Source organism: Debaryomyces fabryi (assembly GCF_001447935.2).
Source record: "Debaryomyces fabryi strain CBS 789 chromosome Unknown contig00015, whole genome shotgun sequence".
In the NCBI taxonomy this organism is placed as follows: domain Eukaryota; kingdom Fungi; phylum Ascomycota; class Pichiomycetes; order Serinales; family Debaryomycetaceae; genus Debaryomyces; species Debaryomyces fabryi.
In genome coordinates this window covers 83329-101480 of record NW_015385441.1, presented here as the reverse complement: position 1 = coordinate 101480, position 18152 = coordinate 83329, and the positions used below count along the sequence as shown (strand labels likewise).

Below are 18152 nucleotides of genomic sequence, written 5' to 3'. Positions count from 1 at the left end.
TAGAATGCTTATGCTATAAATACATCAATCAGTGTCTTTCACGATCTTTTTCACTAAAATCCGGGGACAAGGGTTGAAAGATGATCTCTAAATTACGGATTTTTTCCCTAAAACAGCTGAAAGTATAATCTCTAATCAGAACGATCTATATATACCCAAACTCTTGCACTTGTAATATGATATAATATTCGCTTACTATACCAAGGATAAAGAAGTCGTAAATTTAATTTTTTCAATTTTTCGTAGACTCGGTTAGCGGTAATTGCGGAAATATATAAACAAACTTAAACATATCATATAGCCATATTTATCATTAGATATTTCACTACTAGTCCGAATGTATAGTACACTGAACCAACCTACATCTAACTCGTCTTTGAAGCAAAGACACTTGAGTCATCTAAATTCTCAATTAGCACAATTACATGCCAATTTATCTGACTTTAATGAATTGATAAACACCACATCAGCACAGTTTAAATCAATAGAGAAAATGGGTATAATGCACGGATCGTTATTCATGGCAAGTCATACAGTATTTGAAAATGATAACTTCAGTCTGAGCGAACGTCAAGTCTAAAACCTAGCTTTGCACTCATTTCACTCTTTTGCTGGTCATAAACTACTTCATCGGATAAGGTACGGATAAACCTGCGAGAAGTGTTGGAATATTTTACACAACGGGAGTCTTACATCAAGAACAAAGGGCACAAGTCATAACTGGAAACTTGACCTATAAGAGGAATTGCTGTCCAATATTACGTTCTGTACTGGAATACAGATTGTAACTGTCTAATTTTATCGAGCGATACCTCGATGAATATCTATTTACTAATTGAAGCTACTGTTGGAAATCCTAAATAGATAGTTTGTAGTGATCCATATAGATTTATTAATAGTATATACATGTTTAGGCTTCATTTTGAGTGGCCTTTAAGGATTCTCTGTACAATTTTCTCTTTTCCGCCTTTTCTTTAATAAGAATATCTCTCTCAATATCAAGATACTCCACCTTTTGGTATTTGGCTACACATCCTTGTGCAATATTGTTTGCTGCCTGGCATTTTGTCATCGCTTCGAGTGCGCTATAACTATTAGTGCATTCGATATATTTCTTTATTAATTCATCGCATCTCAGGAACGCCTTCTTTCTCCATCTTTCAAAAATAAGCTTCTCTTCTTTTGGTGTAAGCATCCATGCTGGTAAATTAGGATTTGAAGGTAATTCAACGTCTTCAAACGTCTTCTTTTCTGGTTTAGCCATGATAGTAGTTCCTGAATATTTGATACGAAATGGTCAAAATTTCATTGATGATTTTTTTATCGCGCAGTTCTTTAAAAAAACAAAAGGCCCTTACAAAACACAGAATATAAACAACACATAAGTCAGTAGATTTATTGGACCATTAGCATAAGAATATAATGTTTCACGAAAAGCCGGATAAATTGCTTTTATCATCGATAGAAAGCTTTGAAATAGAGCCTGACTTATTGACTTTAAGAAGAATAGAAGAGGTTATAAACAAAACTAATCAATACAGATCAAATATTATTGAAAATTATGAAACCAAACTAAATGCCATGAAAAGTGAATTCCAGAGTTTAATGTCAGAGATAAACTTGCTAACTAAAGTCAGTGGAATTAATTACGAAAATTTAAAAGTCTTGGGTAATGGAAACGAAGAATCTATGGGTGACTTAAACAACAAAAATATATTTAATGTAATGAATGAGAAGTCTATAGAATTGGATAATCTTAAGTTATCACTTGCCAAAAACTTGAATGACTTAGAAAGTCAAATAAATTCTATTAATATAACAAAGAAAGATTTGATGGAAAAGTATGAGTTAGTGAAAATGAAGAATGATAATTTGATCAATGATAATATATTGAAGAACCCCGATTCAAAAGCAATCAAGATCAACATTTATAAAAACCTTGGAATTGAAATCGAGAGTGGTGATGAGGGTAAACCCGAGAACAAGCAAGACAAAGTGATTATTTATAACAAGGAAACCAACTTATCCAGCATCCTTAACATTGATGACAAGTACAGCGAGTATTTCATTACTAACTACATATGGGATAGGCTCCAAGGTTACTAAGGGTGGGTTAATTAATATCTCTATGTTTGAAATTGGACCTTGCTTAAAATGTACTATACCTCTACCAGTTTAGAGATCGTCAGGTAACGATCATACTGGAAGACGTAGAGAAATTATGTTCACTACCCTCCACTTTAGTATTGATTACACTTGCCAATGTTATGATCATTGGGCAATTATGTTTTCGTTCTTGCATGTTCCTTTATAAGAATGATTCTGGTTCCAGCTGACACAAGGGTTTTTAGTTTTTAATAATTTACACTTGGACCTCAACAATTTTAATTTAATTTATTACTATTTACAGACATTAAATATAAGCATTCAAAAATGGCGATCTAGAAGTATTTAGGATTTTCTCTGAACGATAACTTGGTCCATTTCGGAACTCTATGAATTGACTTTCTATAATCTTTGGCTTTCTTGTCAAATGTAGTATATTTGTCCTTAGGAGTCATTTCATGTTCTTTTGGAAACTGAAACTTTAAATAATCAATCTTGTCGTATCCCGTGGATTCAACATTATCTAATTTCAATGATTTATATAAAACTTCAATATTTTCGTCGACTGTTTTCATTCTTCTTCTTAATCTGTACTTTTGTGGACCAGACATTCTTGGTGCCACCTTCCATAAGTAACCACCGCTCAACGATAAGGTTGACTTGAATGCACCAAACATATTTACTTTATACTTAACTAGTGAAGGACAGACTTCATGATCAAGTATTTTATTTTTCAGAATTTTTCAGAAATGTTTGTGTGCGCGTACCATTATTTCAATAGCCATATAGTCTATACCTGGAACACTGTATTCTATCGGTGGTACCCCATTACCGTTTTTCTATTACGATGCATTGTTAATAGAATGATAACACTATTATTTTCCTATACTTACAAAGTGACATGAATATAGTCTTATATTCCTGAGAGATGAATACTTGGTTGGCGATCAAAAGGTAAGAGCAGTATACATGAATAACCAACTGTGTTTAATATTAAAATCGACCTTGTAACTCTTTTGCTACTCCTTTTGCTACTCCTAAACTCTTTATTTAATTAAGCTTTTATTAGAAAGTTTTTAGGCTCTCGTTTCTCTCTTTAACATTTGATGTACAAGAATGAGACAGCCTAAACTATATGCATGTGAAGTTCAATGATGTGAAAGATACACCCAGTTGCCTGTTCCTGATAGCTTTGCTTCTTAGTTTCTTGGGAGCATAATTTCTCATTATATATTAAGTAAATGTCAATTTTATTCTGAATCTTGCAAAAAATATTTATTACTTCCAATTTCATTTCCTGTCGCAAACGAGTCTTTATACTTTTCTTATCAACGGTTAGAGGATTCAACGCTATTGATCTTCACACCATACCATTCCCTCATCTTTACTTTTATCAAATACTAGGGTATCGCCAGCTAAGAAACTTAATTATAATTGATATCAAATTTCGCAGTAATTTCTAAAAACTGAGAATTCATAAAAAGTTCTACAAAATTATTATTACGAGACTACCCAGATTTGCTTTATTCTAACTACAAAGACATTGTTGCCTTTTTCTAGTTCAATCGGATTTATGCCTAACTTCATACATTTACATCAAGTCTGGTCAATCCGCCCAGTCCAACAAATCCATATACACCCCACCAAGCGCAAGCAGGACTCAGAAGATAGCAACCCAATCTTCGCAATATAAGTTAAGGGCGTAATAGACTATATGTGAGTCTTATTCCCGGGTAATGATGTGCTATTTGCATTATCTAGTGGATACACAAGATCATTTGCCAACAAGCAATAAATCAACTCTATAGTAATTCGCATAAACATGTCGTAGTGCACCTTTCCTAAAATTTTAACGTCATTGACTATACATATACAATTGCGTACAAAAAGAATTTTTTTGTTTAATTCCCGAATCCCGCAATGAGCAACAATAGCAGGTAAATAAAGAAAATTGCACTTTACAAGAGTTACACAATTGGCAAATGTTATATTAGTGGAGAATTTGTTTACAGTTGGCAGGCCTATGTCTGAGAGCTATTGTATGACTTAACACTAAAAGGCTAGTAAAGGCGCACACAAGACTGTGTGTAGACTCTTTTGGTAGTGCTAAGTATTAGCATTGAGAGTGACTCCACTTAAAATGTCGGACTTTCTTTAGCGAGAAATTTACCCCATAATAACATCAGTGAGCGGGTGAATAAATATCCAACCACCAAGCTATATAGTGGTCTGCGTAATTGCAGTAGCATATATGCTGTCTTCTACAGCATTCTACTTCTTCATGCTGGGGCGGTTTTATGTTCTGATACGATCTGAGTCAGGTCATATGAAACACAGTAGTCACAAATGCGCGAAACCTACCCCGAGCTACGAAACCCAGCAATTGTATAAACATGCAGCACTTTAGGACGAGCGGGCAGGCCAAAAATGGGGTATGATGTGGTGATCGCTTGGAAGCGAATGCAGCGGTAGCAGCAAAAAAAGGTAAATCTCACCACTGTCCTCTCAGGCCAACTTTTAAAACCTACAATAATGATAATTTCCATTTCGTAACCTCTATTAAATTAATAAATCAAACCCTAAACTATTTAATATTTTCATGACTTCATAAGAACAATATTGTAAACCATATGCGCTATATATTTGCGAGGGCATTACAAGCACGCCGTTAACCACTTTCTATAATTGTGTGACGTCGACGGCATGTGCTCCGATAGTATGTTTTGTTTCGAAACATCTGTGTTTGTAGTAGTGGTGTCCCCCTTTGAATTCACCACGTAGTTCAAGTCAAACTGGTTGTAATCCAAGTCGCTATTCGAGTGCTGAGTACCTAGCACCAATGGTGACGTGATTTCGCCATTATGGGCGCCTGATTCCGGGTTGTAGTGTTGGTATAATGAAGGCGTCAACATAGGCGACACCAATTCTTCCGATCCTTCAGCACATGAGTCTAAAATTGTCATCGATTGCTTTTCATCTATCGCTTTACATTCGTCACTGCAGTAAATCGAATTCTGCGAACACAACTTGTCACACGCTATACAGTAATCATTGAATGCAAAGTCCGACATTGTATGCTTATTTATGTGTTTGAGTTGTATGATATGATATTAGTTGTATGTTATGTGAATGTTGTGTTAAAAGAACTTTAATTCTTAGAATGTCTGTACTAATAATATGTGCAGAGTCAATCTATCCACTAAACTGTAGAAATAATTGACTATAATGATATAATATTATATGATATCAAATGAAATATAATAATATAATACTAAGATTATAATACTATACTAATGGATGTTTCGTTTTATCTATGTAATATAATCTTAAATATGAAAAAATTTATATGCGGTTAATTTTACTTATATACTAAAAACACTTACCACCCACCACACTTTTGTCATAACCACTATTATTAAGTTTTTCCCCAATATACAGGGGTTATGCAATCCATGTAAGAGAATCGCGACATGAGGGCCCATGAGTGACAATTTTAGACAATTTTTTCTCTGGAACGAGTGTCCCCATATGCATTAGCCACCTGTTCCATTTAAGACAAGCTAATTTGGAGTAAACAGGCAGCCACATTGAGAAATATTGTTTCACAGGGCCCGGTGTTCGGGCATCGATGTGTTGTTGCACGTGTAGTTAGCCAATAGATTCTATTATTAGGGGCCATGGGCAACAATAGCACACGCCAAGGTGGTCTAGAAACGTGCTGTGAGTCAACGAGGTAGTCTCGTGGCACGACAATGTCGCGAATTTTGACCATGAGGCTTCTGGAATGTGGTGCTAGCACGGGTGGGAGCTAGGTCAACCACTTCTAGGTCAACCAGGCTTCTAGGTCAACCAGAAGCACAGGGCAGTGATGGCGGTGGTGGTGGTGCCACCACTGCCATTTTGTTCTGGTACTTATCGCAAAGATAATCAAAGGGAGATCTGAAGAGATTCCGAGACAAAATGGGGGGGCTACGGTGGAAGGAGTGACCTAGTAGTACAACCAGCCATAGTGTTGGGTGAAAAGGGGGGAGTGATGGAACATGATGGAGAGTGCGCTAATTGAGCGCGACATTGGGAGACCGCATGGCCGGACATGCATGTGCGAAACGACATCGAAACGATGGCAACGCTAGATTTAACTGATAAGAGGGTGTCGTGGTGGTGTCATGGGCAATATAGTCGGACCGTGAGAAAATGCGAGGGCGGCAATAAAATCGGAAATAAGAGAGAAACGTTCTCTGCGTAAAGATGCCGCGTAGTTTTGAGAGAAACCAGTAGTTTAGTAGGTGTGGTAGATTTAGTAGCGCAGTGATAAGTGAAAATGGCTCATGAGACTAGGGCAATTACTCTGTTGGGAAGGACGAGAAAAAAATTGGTTAATGGAGTTGGGTACATAGAATCAGCTAACAAACTCGATAAATGTACAACTGAATATAGAGGTGTTGAAAATGGTACGTTTTCTGAATACAAATGATCTGAGGCATTTGATCGGTACGATCGCAATTACATCATGTGAGCTATCAACCGTTGACTAACAATAGCTACAGGTGAAACATGGGTTCAGTGCGTATATTGGAATGTCGTGCGACACCGACGTTGAGACAAATGTCGCATGTATTAGCTACTACGATGAGATTGATCTAGGCGATGTCCTGATCAGTCTAAAAATAGTAGGATTGAAATAGAACCCTTAGCCTTGATGTAGCCAGTGAGCTGGAATATTGAGCAAATGTTCTAGGTTGATAACGAGAGGTTTACTTGATATCGGCTTTGCGGCGTCTTCCACTCTCCTTATCGGGTTGTTCATATAGTCCGTTTGCTGTGGTAGGATCAATTATGATCTCTATTTACCAGGCTCAGCTCATCAGTAATCCAGACCAGACTTTTACTTTTCAGTTCTACATAGGCTGTTGCTTCCTGGTCATCTTAAATACAGCCCTCTAGGCTCTGTTCACCTCTGAATTCCATCCTTCCTATCCGGTAAACCGTTGCTACAGGATCAACTATGATTTTTGTTTCTCAGGTTCCGTACCATTTTCGCGGCCCAATCCCGAAATTCAGTGTTCAGATCTCTTCACTAATCGTATGACATCAATGTAGTTAAATCGCATCGTCTAGCCTTCGGCAATTATACACTCTTGAATTTGTACTTCATACCATCCAATCCCCCTATGTCCCGCGCCAAATATTGATGTGACCTCGTCAAGTAGTAGTTGCACCCTAAATTGATCGCCGGAAGAACATACACCAAATGCTCCAAGTCAACATAGTACAATAATACAACCACTACCACCACATTGGTTCCTCTTACTACCCGCCGATACTCAAATTCAGTCAACTCGACAAGCGAAAGCACAATCGATGCCAACACCGCACTCATCATCGGTATTCGCGACACCTTGTTCATCACCATTACCACTATCACCTGCACAACCTCAAATATCATCAACACCCGACTGTACATCTTGTAGAATCCACGGTTTCCCTCTGAAAACTCCCGAATCAACTGTTCTTGATCGTCAATGTCGAGATAGCTCGAATCGTCGAGTATGTTTCTGTCTACCTTTCGTACTCGGCTCATTGGCGTTTACTAGTACTACTCACAATCAGTCCACAAATATCAAATCAATCTACTATATCACAAGCTATATCTCGTATCACCTTACTATTCGTCTAGGTTTGATTTCCCTGTATATTATTTATGTAATCGATCAAACGATCTGCCTTCGGCTCTCAATCCGCTATTGGTATTATAAACATAGAAAGGCAATTCTAGACTTTGCTGCCTTTTTTCACGATTCTCGCCGCAGGTCCAGAATTAATACTCACTGTAGATTAGCACTGCGGTTACCACAAACCGCAAAGTTGGCGTAATTTACAGCATATTATCGGTAATAATCAGTCTAGATTCCTCGGCTCCCAAATCTAATTATACCCCTTTCATACGCGCCGCAAGTTTATTTACTATTGTTTGGTGTCAACTCAACGCATTTGTCCGTCTAACAATCCGTACCTGTTTTAAGGTGGAATTTTGGGAGGAGATTACACAAAACTCACAGGATAATTTTTCTTTTTTGAAAAACCGCGATATACATTCTCTTAGATACTGTTGTTAAGGGTTATTAGTTGTTTTTTTTTTATCATAGTTTTCTTTTATACTATTATCATAGGTATATATCCTTCGTTTGGTGAATCAAAAGATATAAGATAATATTCACATTTTAAGGATCATCATCAAAGCGCAGAGATATAAATAGGTCAATTGTTACGTATAACATATTGCTTAGCCGCCTAGTCTATCTTTTAAAATAGGTTTCCAACTACAGTCTTTCTTTTCCCTAAATAACAGAAAACCGATCGCTAATCGATAGAACCACCTGGAGGTATATTTATGCAATAAGAACTAAACGAAAACAACATATCTAGAATGATCTTTGAAACTACTAATTTTGTTCGGATAGTCTACTTATTGGCTTTATTGCAAGCGCCAGGGGTGCTAGGAGAGAGGAAGAGCACAGGAGAAAAGCACGGATTGTCAAATAATCGTAAGGAAGCAGCCACGTCGCTTAATGGATGGGGCAATTCGAACTGGAATCAGGATAACGAAGCTTCAACAACAAGAGAGGCAGACGAAGGTGTATCGACAGATGCTGCGACTACGGCCTCATCGACGACTTCTTCGGGCGGTTTTAATCCATTTGCATGGATGAATGCTAAGTCGGGGACTACAGAGGCGGATACCAGCACTTCTTCAACGAATAGTCCTACAGACGTTACAGCTTCCACCAGAGAATCTGCTAATACTGCCACCACTTCTACTGGAACATCCAAGGATACTGCAACATCATCTACTGAACCAGCAGCTAATGTGGCTATTTCAAGCTCCCAAACCACTCAAGGAACCACAGAGCAAACAACAAATACAGCTGCTGCAAGCACTCAATCCACACAGGGCCCTACTGAGCAGGCAATAAACTCAGCTGCTTCAAGTACAGAATCCACACAGGCTAATGACCAAGTGGATGATCAAAATATTGAACAAACCACCTCTACCTCTGAACAAGGAACGTCACTTAGTCCTTCATCCATTCAACCTACCACTGCAGAAAGCTCTGGTATTACAACTTCGTCACCAGTACTGGAGACTTCTACGGAGGCATCATCCTCTGGGTTTAACTGGCTTGGGTTATTTGGTCAAAAGTCTTCATCCGAAGCATCTTCAACTCAATCTACACCTGGATATACTGAGACTTCCCAAAGTTCCTCAATCACCGAAACTTTAACGAGTTCGTCTAACACAGGTACGGAAGGTCCAACAAGTTCGTCTACCACAGGTACAGAAGATACAACAAGTTCGTCTACCACAGGTACAGTAGATACAAGTTCGTCTACCACAGGTACAGAAGGTCCAACAAGTTCGTCTACCACAGGTACAGAAGGTCCAACAAGTTCTTCCACTCCAAGCACGTCAACTGTATCTCCATCAGTACTTGATCTTTTTAATTCTGCCTCGTCATCAACAGAGTCTTCCACAAGAGCAGATTCTACTACTTCTGTCGATGATGACTTTCAAGCTTTAAGTGATGCAACGGGTGCATCAGCTTTGGGTACATCGACGCTTACCTCTTCTGGATCTTCTACGACTAGTCCTGGGGATACATCTTCGGAAACTTCGTTTGAAAGTGCTAGCACTGCAGATCTTGCTTCTAGCTTAACTTCCACAAGACCATCAAGCTCGAATACTATGGATACGGTCGCATCTTCGTTATCTGTGTTAAATAGTTTGTTTGAAACTACTGATTCTACTGACTCAGCTTCGTCGGCTACTCCTACAACCAACGTTGAGGAAGGTTCAACCGTTTCATCGTATAAACCCTACCATATCTTAGAGTCTTCATCTGAATTTGCAAGGCCGACAGAAAGCTCATTGTCTTCTGCTACATATGAGGGGCCAGCATCTTCAACCGACTTTGCCAGTCCAACTGAAAGCTCATTGTCTTCTGCTACATATGAGGGATCGGAGTCTGCAACGGAGTTTTTAACTCCAACTGAAAGTGCTTTGTCTTCTATCACATCTGAGGAACTGTTATCTTCAACTGAATTTGCTACTCCAACTGAGAGCTCTATTCAAATATCGTCGTATTCTTCGTTGAGTGGACAGGAAACCATATCTGACTCTACAAGTGAAACCTTCAGTGCAACTGAAAGCTCTTTTGCAGCTCCATATGAATCACCCTCGTCTGGCGTTTCAGGAATTGCATTGTCTTCTTCAACAGACTTAGCACCAACAGAAAGTTCTTCGGAAACACCGTTTTATTCAACATGGTCAAGTACACCCGTAAGTACTCAGGATTATTCTGCTGAATATGTCAGTGCCACGGAGAGTTCTTTCGAGACTCCTTTCTATTCTACGTGGTCATCTGGTTCATCAAGTTCATCATCGTCTTCACATTCGAGTAATCCAGAAAGCCTGATTGAAAAACCAACCGAGACAACAGTGAATTCTGAAACATCTTCAATTGCCTCCATTACCGAAGATACGTCATCTTTATACCCAATCGTTTCAACCGATTCATCGATATCTCCAATTTTGGACTCAACCTCGCAAGCCGAACTGACTGTTTCGGCAAGCACAAGCTCTAGTATGCCATCTGTGTCGAACTTGCCAACTTCGACTGTTGTTCCATTGTCAGAGTCTGAAGTCGAATCAAGCTCAACTTTTGTTCCAGTGTTATCTTCTGTTGTTTTGACTCCATCTGCAAGTGTACCAGCAGTAGAAACAGACGAACCATTGTCATCTCTTGTTGACACATCATCTATCAATAGTGATTCAGCTATATTATCTCAATCGCAAACCCAAATTTTACCCGGCTCGCTGACTATAAGTTCTGAATCAATAAATTCGATGCCATCCTCCATTACAGCTAGCCCTCCAATTGCATCCTCACCGGCTGCTCCATCATCTGAGGCATTGCCTGGGTCGGAAACAGTCCCATCTGCTTCTACTACAAATAATTGGTTGCCTTCTCAGATTATTGAACAAACTACAACTAGTAAGCCATCCGCATCTGCTGATAATTCTGTCAGTCAGGCAACACCAACTACAGTTGAGCCTTCTGGTTTACCAAAGGCAATCACAGGACAGCTGGCTGCAGAACCAGGTAAGAATTATGAAGTTGTGTATATTGGATTCAAGTCATCATTGAATTACCCCTTTGTTGTTGAAAATTCATTATCTTCTGCGCAAATCTTCCAGTACTTGCCTAACACTTTAAATTTCCCATTTGAGGATGAATCGGCATTAGATAAAGTTTCTGTTAAAAAAATTATTCCGTTTACTGCTAGTGGGATATCATACACAATTTCGGTTGCTGAAGTGTACTTCCCATCAGAGTTAGTTAGTAAATTGAACACATACATACAAACATCTGATTCTAAATTATACTCAAATCCATCATCGACTGAACATCAATTAGCTTCGCTTATTGATAAGAGAATTCCTTTAACTGGGTTAGTGACTGAAGATACTTCCAGTGACAATAAGAGTGGAAGTTCATCAAATAACGGATCTATGGATTCGGGCAATTCAACTGTATCAAATAAAGGTAAAATTGCAGGTATTGCTATAGGTGCAGCAGCTGGATGCGGTATTTACATGTCATTGATGGTTTTATTGTTCAAGAAGTACAAGAAGAACAATGGTGTTGAGTTACCTTTGTCAGACTCAGAAAGCAATATTGGATTAGGAACCAATAATTCTACAGTTCAAAGTAACGGAGCTGGTATTTCCGGATTATTTAATAGGTTTGGTGACAGTTCCTCTGGGGAAGGAGTGGGCAGTGTACCGATATCTGAACCAGTAAACGCGTCAAATTCATTGGGTTGGTCTCATTGAATGAATATTAACATTATGCATCAAATTCTTTAGGTTGGGCTCATTGAATGAATATTAACACTATGCATCAATTCTTTTAATCCTGGTTTACTGACATTAAAACTTATTTTTTCGCCTTTAAGAATTGTTGGAAATCAAGATGATTATCGATAATTGAAAAGCAATTCTTTTATTTTAGATTTTAATTCTTATTTGCATATTAGAATTATACTATTATAGTGTGTATTACTATTTCTCCTTTTAACTTTAAGATACATTTTAAATCACAATTATAAAAGACCATTTGTAGTTATTAGACCTAGGTTTATTGCAATTGTTATCTGATACTGGTGACCAACTATAGATTTTTGAATAAACATCCTATGCAGCAATGCACTACACCCTCAAAGAATATAACAGGCACAAGTGTAATAACAATACACGTATTTCCCTGATGTAAAAATTGTAGCTACAGTAAGAGAGGTTAAATCAGAGATTCCTTACTCACTTGATTATCAAGTTTTCAAGTTTATCAATCAACCAGTATCAAAAAACTTGTAAGCTTAAAAAGAAGTAATCAGATTAATATGTTTCAGGCCCGTCAAAAGCCCGCAAATTTTAGGAGCATTGGGGGACTACAGCACACATTTAAATCTGTATCTATTCACAAACATTTCCTAAACAAAAAAATGTAGCTTCAAATCTTGCGCACTACTATAGCTTGCCATTAATTCATTTTTTGCTTAAACCTGATTGCCTCAAATTGTTTCACTTCAAAGAATGCCTAGAATACCGGTGTAACGAAGATAAAGTTTGAAACTGTCTAACATTGGTATTCGTTTCAGATATGTTTCAAAGAAATTTATTTCAGTATACTTAAAGGAAACATTTAATATCGTGAAATAAGACATATATTAATCTCTTAAATAACATTACTACAAATGGACAGTAATTTGCATTCAAATGATGATAATTCATTCATTGTACCGGAGGATTTAGTACTGGATGAAAGAGTTGATAATTGGTACACGAAAGAGGGTGTGTACGGTGCAAATGCATACTACTGCAAATCAAAGAAAGGAGGAGTCCCAACGCAAATAAGGATAGCCAAACGATTTTTTGAACAGGTTAAAGACGGGTATCACGAACAGGAATTTGGACCTCCGCCTAAGGTAAGGAAAATCGAAAGAGATATCGAGATGACAGAGCAAAGGATTACACGATTATCAAATTATCTTGCACTAGATGATCAAGACATGCCTGTACAAGCCATACCACCAGATTTAGGAGATGAGAGATTAAATCGCTTGGTATCGTTTTTGAGTTATCATTTTCTAGAGATTGATAGAAAATTTGATGCTATGAAAGAAGATTCTAATAGCAGATTTGATGGGTTAGAGCGTAAGATAAACAGTGTAACAGGACGATTTGAAAACAGATTCAAAGAAAAAGGAGGCGAGGAAGATACACCTCAAGCTTATGATCCAATTCTTAATAGGTTGAATCAGTATCCTCATGAGAATGGATTGAACAGGATAACGTCACTTCATCAAATTAATCGGTTCACAGGTCAGCAAATCATAAGATATTTGGAGTTCTACGGTTTGAATACGGAGGGGACACTTCAAGAGAAGAAGTTAAGACTAATAGAATTTCTTGGAATTAATGTTGAAACAATAGTTAGTACGATTAAGATTACGAATACGAGCAAAGTAGCAGGCACAAAGGCTTAAAATCTGATAAATTAATATCAAATTGCTTTTTGATATATAAGAACTGTAACTGAGATACAAAGAATATTATACCTAATAAGACTGTTTACATTTACCTGCTAAAGAGACGTCCCAATTGAAATTTATTATATTATATATTTGTCCGTTTATCTAATTTGCCAATTCGTCAATATATTCCCAAATCTCATTTACTACGATGATAGAATCTTCGTCTAAAGTTTCAGACAACTCTTCTACTAATTCTTCTTTGGAGTGTAGACCGTTGCTTAAGAGAAAGCTGTAAATAAACTTTATCAATTCATCCTCACGTATTCCTAAATATTCCTCGATTAATTCACCGATTTTATTATTCAAGGAGGACAACTTATTTGAATTAAATTGAGATATGTGAATATTATTTGCCGATATATTCTTGATCAGAGTAGATAATTGGGTTTTATGTTCAGATTTTGGTGTGAAGGAAGACAAGAATTCGGATGCTTTATTCATCGCTTGTAATTCTTCCTGTTCTTCTTCCAAGTCTTTTCTATCACTCTTTTCCTCATTCATTCTTTCATGATTTCTCATCTTTAGGTACTCTGAATAATTATTGTAATATTGTTGAATCTTAGTTGGGTTTAACGATACCAATTGACTTATATTCGAAAGATCATAGTCATGAAAATCCTTCATTTCCTCAATAAATTTAGCTTTGTTTGATATTAAATAATCCTCATAATTCTTCACAGCATATAATTTATCCAATAAGTTCTTCTTCTCTATCGTTTCAGACTCTTTAAAGCGGGATAAGCTTTCTTGATATTGGGTTTCCAAAATTTCTTGTTCTCTTTTCTTGAGAATTTCATTATATTGTTCGTCACTTAATTCTTCGAATTCCGCATGTGTACCTTTAGAAATTTCTACTCCTTCTTCTCTATCATTCTCAGAATCAATGGCAATGTCATCAGTAGTTTCTTTGATACCTTCGAAAATTCTCTTTAACCTGTTTTTGGCTTGCATTCTTTCGTTTTCAATCTCCTTTTTACGACGGGCTTTTTCAATGCTCAACACTTTCGATCTGAACTTGATGATATCATTAACTATTTTCTCTTTCATATCCTTTGGAACTTCAATTAGCTCGGTGGGATCTACTTTATAAGTATTATAATATTGCATTACCTGATCTAAATCTTCCGTTCCTGTCGTTTTGGAAAGCTTTTCATAATTCTTTTGATTTTGTAGAATCTTGCTTATTTCATACGTGATATTTTCTACCTGAGATTCATCTAGGCCATTCGAAACTTCTTTTTCACCATTCAAAAAAGCTTCACTTGCAGGATCTGCAGTGATTGTGATGTTCTCAAATATTTGATGTACTGTGTCAGACAAATCACCAAAAAACCACCTCATGCATTCTATACTTAAAAACCTGATAAATACCAACCTCTTATCAATATGATCGTTGCTTATAGCAGACCATGTAAACGATTTATCGTGTGGACTATATGCCAACAATGTCTTAAAAACCTTTTCAATTGCAATTTTCTTTACATTTGGAAAGTTAGTTATAGTTAAAGTATTCACTTGATCCTTTAGTGTCTTGGGAATGAAATCGTCTATATTTATATATTGCACAGCATCATTGTCTATTTCCATCAAATCGTTTTCTTGATCAGATGCATTTGAAATCTCCACATCGTTATATGTTTTTGTTGTAGATGCCTTTTGATTTCTAGAAAGTAATTTATTATTATTAAATTCAATTATGTCTGATACATCTAAACTTTTGTATATTGGAACATATAATGATGGGTTTTTTATTGGTGTTGATTTATCTGGAGAAGTAATCAGATTATGTCCTGGGAAAGCCTTAAGTATAGAGAATAGCTTTTTATTATTATTCAGTGAAACTGTAAACGGTTCCACCGAAGTTAACGAATCATTATGACTATTCCTTGTATTTATCATATCTATACCCAATGTAGTTATTGATATATTGAATGAAAACTAATTTATTTGATGTATACAATTTTTTGTGTCATCTTAGAACTGCATTTTATTTTCAACTATTTTGCATTATTATGATGGAAGGAAGTGAACAGCTCATATTACTCGTTAAATATGTTTAGTAAAAGCTTTAGATTACCATCTGATGCTATAGAGAGATGCAGTAGACCGGTAAGTTCGATAACTGAAGCCCAATCGTTGTCTCAGGAACACAATCTACTTGCAGATCAAGACTCCGAAAAATTATCAACAAGGACGTCCAGAACTTCATACGTTGATACCTGGAAGGTGCAAGAGCAAGACATTAATGAAAATCCGAATGATATCAGTAAATGGGACTTACTATTCAAATCGTTCGATGATAAATTTGAAGAATTATACGATGAACAAAATGTGGAAAGTATAAATGATGAGTTCAAGAAGTTTGTCTATCGAAGCTACTCGGAATTGCTACATCGGTTCCCATATCTAACAAATTATTGGAAGGATTTCCTGATCTTTGAATATAAATTGAATGGGGCAGACGCTTCCATTAATGTCTTGAGTAAATCAGTAGATAATTTTCCACATTCTATTGATTTGTGGACCGACTATATGAGTGCTCTAATTACTCAGTATGAAGGAACATCTGAAACGTCTAAGCAAAAAGAACAAATAGACTTCATAAGAATACAATTTGACAAAGCACTTGCATATAATGGGCAACATTTTTTATCACATCCATTATGGGATAAACTACTAGAATTCGAAACTTCAATAAATGGTGAGAACGAAGAAATAAGTAGAGAAATATTTCTTTCTTGCTTAAAGGTTATTAGAATTCCTTTATATCAATATGCACAGTATTACAAGAAATTCATGGAAATTAATAAGAGGTTTTCAATTAACGATATATTTTCCATGGAGCAAGACAAGGATTTGTTGATCGAGGAATATTTGGATAGGTTCAATAAAAGTTCTATTGAAGAGTTGTCTTTAATCGAAGAACACCAGATTATTGATGATTATTCATACAAGATTTTTACAAAGACCCAGGCCAAAGTGAATGAAAAATGGATATATGAATCAGCTATAACAGTAACTGAATTTTCATTACAAAATTATAACCAAATTGAGGAAGAATCGAAGAAGTGGATGAATTATTTAAATCATGAAATTGAGAATTATAGATCGTTAGAAAATGAAAATAAAGATAAATCAAGGCAATATGAGTATGTTATTAACATTTTTGAGAGATCGCTCATTCCACTTTGTTTAAATGGTAATGTTTGGTTGAAGTATTTGGCATTTATAAACTCACTGCATTTCAAAAGCGAAATTAAGTATGAAAAAATGAAGGCAATCTACGATTTGGCAATTAATAGATTTGTTCCCTTAGACGACAACTATATTAGATTCAGCTATGGAATATTCTTCATGAAGTACAATAAATTTGACCTAAGCAATGAATTATTTTTTGAACTCATAAAATTGTTTGGTGCGTCAGGAAGTTCGAAGGTATACCAGAAAAACGATTATTTAGAAGCCGTTTCTTCTTTAATAAAACTTTGGTCTCAAATATTAGATGAGAGTAAAACAACAAATGTACTAGAGGAATTAATAGACAATTATTTTGAAAAAGCTGATCGGTATTCAAAAAGGCCTGGCGCTGCTGAATCGAACAAGGAAAAGGATGAAAACTCAAAGGAGTTTACATTCGACGATAGTTACGTTAAAATTTTGGAAAAACTCCTAAATGATGAATCGATATGCGTAATAATAGATTTTTATCTTAACTATTTAATGAAATATCTCACCCCATCAACGCATATTAAGATTAGGAAGTTCTTCAATCGATATTATAAGGAATCAGCATTACAAAAATCAGTCAAGTTTTGGAAGTTTTTTATTGAATTTGAAGGATTGGTACATCATAATATGATAAACTTAAAAAAAATCGTTAGGCATATACAATACAATACTCAATTACCTAAATCGATCTTGGATAGTTTGATCGATTTAAATTACGATATAGTTAGTTCAAATGTGTCTGAAATCTTTGATACTAATGCTAATACCGGAAGAAGCGATGATACTCTAATAATGTATGACAATGATGTATCTGAGTCATTGATAGTGAATTCGTCAGCAAGGAAGCGCTTGTCTAATAATAATTATTTGATTCAAGAATTAGAAGAAATGAAAATTGCTAAATCTCAAAATAAATACGAGTCGGGCCAACCTTTGGTTAATAGAGAAGAGGAGTTGTTAAAGATAATCAGAAAGCATGCAGACCATCCAGGTATTATTGTAGATCATACTCCAGAAATATCTAACAAGATAATGAGTCAAGGAAATTGGATATCTTTGGATAAGGACGTCGTAGAAGTGCCAAACTTCCCTACTTTTAAAAATGTAGAGAAAGCCAGTTTACCAGTTGTATACCCACCGAATGATATATAGTTATAATTCAA

At 36.2% G+C, this 18152-nt stretch overlaps 9 protein-coding genes across 9 annotated transcripts; 5 read left to right on the top strand and 4 right to left on the bottom strand.

The window, feature by feature from the left end:
- Positions 1–337: 337 nt before the first annotated feature.
- On the top strand, positions 338–580 carry HSK3 (Hsk3p; the record flags this gene model as incomplete). The annotated part of the gene is made up of 1 exon (XM_015610042.1): positions 338–580. The coding sequence occupies one exon, from the start codon at positions 338–340 to the stop codon at positions 578–580; it is 243 nt and encodes an 80-aa protein (XP_015469180.1).
- A 330-nt stretch (positions 581–910) lies between these two features.
- AC631_01211 (uncharacterized protein) lies at positions 911–1264 on the bottom strand (the record flags this gene model as incomplete). Its single annotated transcript, XM_015610041.1, has 1 exon — positions 911–1264. One exon carries the CDS (start codon positions 1262–1264, stop codon positions 911–913), a length of 354 nt encoding a protein of 117 aa, XP_015469179.1.
- Positions 1265–1422: 158 nt separating this feature from the next.
- On the top strand, positions 1423–2106 carry AC631_01210 (kinetochore-associated Ndc80 complex subunit; the record flags this gene model as incomplete). The annotated part of the gene is made up of 1 exon (XM_015610040.1): positions 1423–2106. The coding sequence occupies one exon, from the start codon at positions 1423–1425 to the stop codon at positions 2104–2106; it is 684 nt and encodes a 227-aa protein (XP_015469178.1).
- A 335-nt stretch (positions 2107–2441) lies between these two features.
- On the bottom strand, positions 2442–2783 carry AC631_01209 (mitochondrial 54S ribosomal protein mL60; the record flags this gene model as incomplete). Its single annotated transcript, XM_015610039.1, has 1 exon — positions 2442–2783. The coding sequence occupies one exon, from the start codon at positions 2781–2783 to the stop codon at positions 2442–2444; it is 342 nt and encodes a 113-aa protein (XP_015469177.1).
- A 1977-nt stretch (positions 2784–4760) lies between these two features.
- Positions 4761–5177, bottom strand: AC631_01208 (uncharacterized protein; the record flags this gene model as incomplete). The annotated part of the gene is made up of 1 exon (XM_015610038.1): positions 4761–5177. One exon carries the CDS (start codon positions 5175–5177, stop codon positions 4761–4763), a length of 417 nt encoding a protein of 138 aa, XP_015469176.1.
- Positions 5178–8533: 3356 nt separating this feature from the next.
- On the top strand, positions 8534–12001 carry MSB2 (Msb2p; the record flags this gene model as incomplete). The annotated part of the gene is made up of 1 exon (XM_015610037.1): positions 8534–12001. The coding sequence occupies one exon, from the start codon at positions 8534–8536 to the stop codon at positions 11999–12001; it is 3468 nt and encodes a 1155-aa protein (XP_015469175.1).
- A 920-nt stretch (positions 12002–12921) lies between these two features.
- AC631_01206 (uncharacterized protein) lies at positions 12922–13713 on the top strand (the record flags this gene model as incomplete). The annotated part of the gene is made up of 1 exon (XM_015610036.1): positions 12922–13713. The coding sequence occupies one exon, from the start codon at positions 12922–12924 to the stop codon at positions 13711–13713; it is 792 nt and encodes a 263-aa protein (XP_015469174.1).
- A 150-nt stretch (positions 13714–13863) lies between these two features.
- On the bottom strand, positions 13864–15660 carry AC631_01205 (uncharacterized protein; the record flags this gene model as incomplete). Its single annotated transcript, XM_015610035.1, has 1 exon — positions 13864–15660. One exon carries the CDS (start codon positions 15658–15660, stop codon positions 13864–13866), a length of 1797 nt encoding a protein of 598 aa, XP_015469173.1.
- A 153-nt stretch (positions 15661–15813) lies between these two features.
- Positions 15814–18141, top strand: PRP39 (Prp39p; the record flags this gene model as incomplete). The annotated part of the gene is made up of 1 exon (XM_015610034.1): positions 15814–18141. The coding sequence occupies one exon, from the start codon at positions 15814–15816 to the stop codon at positions 18139–18141; it is 2328 nt and encodes a 775-aa protein (XP_015469172.1).
- Between the last annotated feature and the right edge of the window lie 11 nt (positions 18142–18152).